Source organism: Eleginops maclovinus, chromosome 20 (assembly GCF_036324505.1).
Source record: "Eleginops maclovinus isolate JMC-PN-2008 ecotype Puerto Natales chromosome 20, JC_Emac_rtc_rv5, whole genome shotgun sequence".
In the NCBI taxonomy this organism is placed as follows: domain Eukaryota; kingdom Metazoa; phylum Chordata; class Actinopteri; order Perciformes; family Eleginopidae; genus Eleginops; species Eleginops maclovinus.
In genome coordinates this window covers 25,357,834-25,364,929 of record NC_086368.1, presented here as the reverse complement: position 1 = coordinate 25,364,929, position 7,096 = coordinate 25,357,834, and the positions used below count along the sequence as shown (strand labels likewise).

Genomic DNA, 7,096 nt, shown 5'->3' with positions numbered 1-7,096 from the left:
GTTTGGTACATGACACGCCATGTCACCAGTATCTCAAAATAATTGTATTAAACAAAAAGAAAAATTATTACAAAAACTACTTTGTTTGTTTTGCATTTATGCAGTGGATTACTAGATTAAATAACTAAATAAATAATTAATTTAAAAGTAATACATTAGGTTTGGTACATGCCATACCATGTGCCCAACATATATAAAGGATTCAATAAAAATAAATATATATTTATTATATATAAATGTACAAAATAAATAAATAAATGTAAAACTAAATAGTACTTATACATTTAACTACAGAATGAATTAACACATGACAAATATTAATACAAATATTAATTAATAGTAATAAATTAGTTTTTTAGTTCACAAAAACTAATTTATTAAACAAATTAGGACATAAAAATACAATTGAAGTAGAACAAAAAGCAGTTGCAGTTTTTTTATATGAATACGAAATTAAATAACAGAGGAGAAAAAATAGGGTTTGTTTCACGGATTACAGGAAGGATTTAGCCTTTAGCCTTTCGCGCTTCCTGTAATAACCATAAGTCTCTGATAAGACAAACATTATGTGTTGAATAAATTACACAGTCACAGTTATGTTTCATCCAACCCCTCATATACGTTTTCTTCTCTCTGGACCAAAGAGGTGTGTCTTTTGAAAAGTTGTCCCCCCCAACCCCTCCCACGGTCTCTGAGCCCTAAGTTTGGCTGCCGGTTGGAGAAGTTTGTTCTTGTTGTCTTCAACCTTTTAGTGAGGAGCTCCACTCATCCACTCACCCACTCATCTCTCAGACACTCAGGTAGGTGACCCTGTGGAGGCACCAGCATATCATCCAGATTATTTAGTAAAGAGTTTGATAAAAAAAACATAGGCATTTAAAACTTCAAACAGCTTTCTGGAGTTTCACAGCCTTTATTGCTTGATTGGATCTGACTTCTATAAGTACGAGAGGTGAGGTCTTTGAAGTAGGGGGACAATATCACTAGCATTTCATTTGTATTCATTTATTGATTTTTTCATCATATTTCTGGGGCCTGTGTAAATTAGTGATGAAATCAATTAAGATCAACATTAACCTTCTTCATCATGCTTTTAGTTGACTAAATCAATTAAACATCCGATTAAATATCAATGTTGGTGTTATAAGTAATAATAACTGTACCATATGTTTACCAATTATTATTTGTATTTAATATTTAAGTTCTTGTTTGGGCCTTTTTGAAAAGTTAATTTACCAAAACAAATTGAAACAAGTATTTTTTATTCATTTTTAAAATATTATTTTGTGTTTGTCTGCAATCAAGGTATTAATTAAACAAATGTTGTTGTTTTTATTTTAGGAATGATTTTTATTTTGCTTTGCTAATGAACTCTTCACATAAAAAAAGCTGCATTATTTAAACATTATTACATATTTTAAAAAGTGCCTATTTGTTCTGTTTCTCTGTACAATGTCTCCATGTTCGCCCTGCCGTATTTGAACATTTGTCGCATTTCTAGTCCAAGTGATTTCTATTAATCAGATGAGAATATGAGCTCCTGTAGTATCAGTGGATATATTTAGCATTATAATATCGCGGTCTATCAGATTTTCTCAGACTTTATCAGCCTCTATCAGCCTCTCTGTCTTTCCTCTTCTCTTTCCTCTAAAGATATGGAGCAACAGCGGCCTCGCTCTGGCATATGGCTGAGACATTTCCGTGTGTTTTTTCATAATTTCTTCAGTTAAGCTGTCATTTTTCATATTTTAAGGGCAGCAAATTAGGTTTTCATCTCTTGGACAGAAAACGGTGTCATAAATGGGGGTTTATTTGTGAGTTATTCAGCATTACTTGATTAAGAACACCCTCACAAATAGAGAGGTGTGAAAACATCATATAATCTAAAACAGGAAAGAAGTAACCACCAATACTTTCACTTAGAACACAACTCTTTTTTTAGTCTGTTTGTCCACCCCTGTACTGTAATGGTGTGTCCCAGAGGGCATATCTTTTGCATTCTTCTAACTGGTACACCTACAGTAGAAAGGCCGCTGAGTAACTGTATGGTCACTGGCTGCATCACTACATTTATAGACCTGGCTATTTTAAGTTTTTTAACTTTCAGCCACAGTCAAATGAGGATCCTAGAAAAGGAAGTTTAAAGAAACCTGCTGTCGAGAGATCGCGATGCCTGATAACTTCAAGTTGCATTGGTTGTTATGAAGGGGAGATAATGCAATCAAAGGGACAGTCAATCAAACACAGTTAATTATGACTCTGCGAAAAAAAGAAGAAAGTCTGATAGGCTTTATGTTTCTGAAAAATGACCTTGCAAATAAAACAAATAAGAAGATTGTGTTAATTTAAGTTGATTGGAAAGACTAAGCCTTCTGGTTGATGGATTGCTGCTTTGTCTGGCAGTAGAGAAACTTAGATACAGTAAAGGAGAAGTTCAACACTTTAGTTATCAGGAGCTCATTCATGACATTGACACACAAAATTGACCTTTTACTTCAATTAAACTCAAAGATACGTTATGTTTAATACAGTAAATTGAGTTGTCAAATTAAATATTTTCCCTCTCCATGCTCTGGTTGTGCTATAAGTTTATTTTTTGTCTTTTGTTAACATCTAACTGTTGTATAATTTGTACAAATACATGCATTTAATACATTTTAAGCTTCATAAGAATACTGCATAAGGTGCACATAGAGCCTTTGCATTATTCACTTTATGATGTCTTTTTTTTGTAATGCTTTAGGTTGAGGTTTTATCTGTCATAATGGAGGATTCAGAGCAGTCTCACTGGGTTTCTCCGGCTCTGCTCAGCTCAGATCCTCTGGCCGGTTTCTCCTCTGAGCCGGGCCTCTTACATCCAGGAGAAGATGGGGAGGCCTTCTTCTCCGGCCAGGAACCAGACTACTCCGGCCTGCCTTCCTTCTTCCCCACCCCGAGCCACAGTCGAGCGCCTCCCAACTACAGACACAGCTCGGGTCAGTAATCCTTTCGCTGTCGCCCATCAAGGGCCATCCTAAACATCAGCCTCTTTTAATGAGTCTCCCCTCCAACACTCACACACACACACCATGACTCAAAATGAAGCCCCCAATTCCAAACCTTGAGTATCATTCTCATAGGGCACTCTGCCACCAACACCCTACCCTAATTTAACAACTTGTATATTAATGTATAGTAAATTACTTTTAATACAGCTGATATTTTAATGGTAATTAATGAAGTATGTTAAGTTAACAAGTTTCACATGTAACTGTATTAGGTTAGTTGAAATCTTATTTATACTTAATATTATTGCTTTTAATTAACCTAATACAGTTGTGTGAAATCTGTTGACATAATACCTTTTCAGAGCTTTTAGTGAAAGACACATTTCCATTATATGTTAATTTAATGGACAGTAAAGTAATCTCTGAAATCTAATCCGAACAATTCTGGTCCCCCAAAGTCCGACAGGTGTTTTCCTCTCCGAGCCTCCTGGGTAACCTCCAGCTGCTGGATGGGGCCGGCAGCAGCCACTCCCCCTACAACCCCCCGGGATCCTCCTGGAGCAGCAGCCCGCTCTCTAAGATCCCGCTGCACTCCCACGTCCCCACCTCCGTCTACACCCCCTGCCTCACCTCTTCCTTCACCACCTCCAGGGACGGATACGGGTCCCCGGGCAGAGAGGGCAGGGAGAGTCCCCGGCTCCAGGAGGCCATGAAAGCCGAGCGCCTGAGCCCGCTCGGGGGGTTGGGGGTCAGCAGCAGCTTTCTGAATCTAACTCCTGCTGCTGGGAGTGTGTACACTTCATCATCACACACACACATGCTGAGTCCCTACAGCTCGTACATGACCGGTCCGCAGGATTACAACTCTGCAGGGCTTTACTCTGGACCAGGGGCCTGGATCAACCCCTCCTTTTCCCCGAAACTCCGCAACAAGATGAGGATATCCACTCCAGGTGAGAATACACTTATATTCGTTGGAGAGAGGTTTTCCTGGTCTGTTTGTCTTCTTTAAAAGGTTTGAACAAACAATATTTTGGGCTCTTCTGGAACTTGACATTAGGTCACGTGGCCTTCCTCCAGAAATCTATTTTTCCTTGTCAAAATTTCCAGGTCTAAAAATGATTTTTTCTTTAAACAAGATAAACAAATAGAATAAAAACATTTAAAATAATCTACTATTCGGTAACAACTGGTTAAATCCATCTGCTAATGATCGTGAGATATGATTGGATGTGTTAGTCCTTTCTGGTACTACATTATTGAGTAATAACTGAGTACTGTTGATCGTGAACAGAGGCCAGGGAGTGTGTTAACTGTGGAGCCACAGCCACCCCTCTGTGGCGCCGGGATGGTACAGGCCACTACCTGTGCAACGCCTGTGGACTGTACCACAAGATGAATGGCCAAAACAGACCCCTGATCCGCCCCAAAAAGAGACTGGTAAGACCCAAGAGGATGCAGCAGCACACCTTTCTGTGTGTCTAACAAATGATCGCTTCATTGAATTTAGGAAATATTTAACGTACAGGCTACTGAATCATTGCCAAACACAGATCTTTTATTTTCTGTGCTCCAGATTGTCAGCAAGCGGGCAGGTACAGTGTGTGCCAACTGTCACACAAGCACAACAACACTGTGGAGGCGCAACGCCTGTGGAGAGCCTGTGTGTAACGCCTGTGGACTCTACTTCAAACTGCACAATGTGAGTTAGTCATCTGGGTAAAACCATTTTTTTGTCCTTTTTTCCCGCAGTCAACATCTTACTTGAATAACAGTCAGTTTTAAATACTTTTAATATAAAGAAGCCCCAATATAATAGCCAGGTGTAGGCACATACATCCAGGGATCCAGTTCACAATATATAACCAATATTTAAACTCTGTGTGAATACTTAGTTCAGAAAAATGTTGGCTATTACCTACGAAATATCACACAAAAAGACACAAACCATCTTTGAAGGGACGACAAAGAGACACAAACAGACTGTCAAGAGGCACAAAATCACCTCAAAGTAGTCAAAAAACAAATGCAAAGAAACAGAAAACGATGAACAAGATTAAAAAAAGTACAGCTGCAAAGAGCCACAGATGACTTCAGATATATAAAAAAAAATGACTACAAGGAAATATCAAATGACTAAACCGAAAACAAAATGACGACAAAGAGACACACATGACTTTGAAGAGATGCAAAAAATACACATAAAAACACAAAACAACAACTGAAAAAAGGCTAAACAACAACAAACTGTTGCTTCTACAGTATGTAGAAGAGGTGATGGGTCCTTTTGCATCTCCGTGGCAAGAGTTCATTGTCTCCTGTCAATAGGAACCATGTTTAGTATAGTTAACTTAGTGTCCTTTTTCACATGACTTTGTTCTTCTTTTACAACATAATTAAAGTGCAGCACAACACGTTACCCAACATATATTTGTAAATAAAAATAGATTTCTGATTTGGTTCTCCTCCCAGGTCAACCGGCCTCTCGCCATGAAGAAGGAGGGCATCCAGACGCGCAACAGGAAGGTGTCCAACAAGAACAAGAAGAGCAAGAAGGCGGCCATGTTTGAGTCGTACTCCGATGGGCCTCAGCCCCCCTCCATGGACGACAACTGCGGTCCATACTCCCTCGGCCCCGGTTCCCTCCTCACCTACAGCCACACACCCCACCTCATGCAAACACCTCCACCGCTGCACCCCTCACACTCATTACAGTACACACACCACCTCAACAATGGTATGATGCCCGCAATGGTGTAGAAACAGGCCCCTGGGAGCAGTAATATTTTGAGCAAGTGGCCAGTTATTTGTGTGAATTTGTACATATACGTTTCTACAGTGGTTGTGAAGTTTTCTGTTTATTTTTCATTGTATTGTATTTGTTTTTATCTGATGATGTAATTTGAAGTCAGATACGATCACTCTACGGAAGTTGCTGCACGTGTAAACACACTGATAAGGGAATTAAGTCAACTGTAAATACAAATGTACTTATGCCCTCTTTGATTATTATTAATGACATTAAGTTTTGTGTTTGTTCTGTATCCATGAATCTATAACTCGTCAGAGGAAATAAAAAACGTGTGACTTATTCTGCTGGGAGTTATGAGGGCTTTTGTTTTGGATGTAATTTGAATTCTCACTTTATCCGTTTAGCTCGGTGACCTGACCGCAGAAAGGTCTCCTGAGTGGGTGTATTGTCCTCCCCTGCTGAGGTGTATAAAAGTCTCTTTGTGCAGGAACGCTCCACTTTGACAGAGTCATTGTGCATAGCGGGTTTATGCAAATTCTCCAAATTCTGTGGAAGGGACGAACCCTTAACTAAAGTGCTTAAACACTTTAACCTGGGTTTTAAATGCAGCTTATCAGTGAATGAGCTTCAGGTACGCACGCACGCATGTATGCACACACACTTGTTATTGTGTGTGTGTGTGTGTGTGTGTGTGTGTGTGTGTGTGTGTGTGTGTGTGTGTGTGTGTGTGTGTGTGTGTGTGTGTGTGTGTGTGTGTGTGTGTGTGTGTGTGTGTACATTGTTATTAATGTTAGGGGGATTTTTCAAGCGTAAAACTTCCACTCTCGTGAGAGTCACTGAGAATTTATTGAGTAATGGTTCATGACATCACAGCTTCTGACATCCTTTGATATTTCTTCCACACAGAAGTGGAAAGTTTCTACACTTACTCAAAAACCGTACTCAAGTATTTTCATGTATTCCTAAATTATATTTCCACTGCATTACATCGAAGAGAGAACATTTTGACGTTTACTACCCAACATTTATCCACCGTTATAGATAGAAACCCCAATGAATTATTACACTGAATACAGCTGAGCAGCATCATATATATAGGTATTTGATAATAGCCACACATTCACCAGACACTTACACATTATTGTGAACTCATTATTATTTAAAGATATGATATATATTATTCTGAAATAGGCTACTCTGCACAATGAGTACCTAAACTGTTTGTACTTTTACTTAGGTGTGAAGTACTTTAATCATGTGGTAATGCTACTTTCCAAAGACATGGAGTTGAGTATATTGAACATTTTTCAGATCCTGTATTTGAGTAAAAGTAGTAACACCACCATCACTTTTACCA

At 38.8% G+C, this 7,096-nt stretch overlaps 1 protein-coding gene across 2 annotated transcripts; it reads left to right on the top strand.

Moving 5' to 3' along the window:
* The first annotated feature begins 698 nt into the window (after positions 1-698).
* gata1a (GATA binding protein 1a) lies at positions 699-6,078 on the top strand. 2 transcript variants are annotated; one of them, XM_063909910.1, is made up of 6 exons: positions 699-800; positions 2,744-2,975; positions 3,446-3,940; positions 4,282-4,427; positions 4,564-4,689; positions 5,460-6,078. In XM_063909910.1, exons 2-6 carry the CDS (start codon positions 2,765-2,767, stop codon positions 5,745-5,747), a joined length of 1,266 nt encoding a protein of 421 aa, XP_063765980.1. In that variant the 5' UTR covers positions 699-800; positions 2,744-2,764; the 3' UTR covers positions 5,748-6,078. The 2 variants fall into 2 exon arrangements, with proteins under 2 accessions (XP_063765980.1, XP_063765981.1); XM_063909911.1 differs by having other exon boundaries at positions 735-952.
* Positions 6,079-7,096: the final 1,018 nt, after the last annotated feature.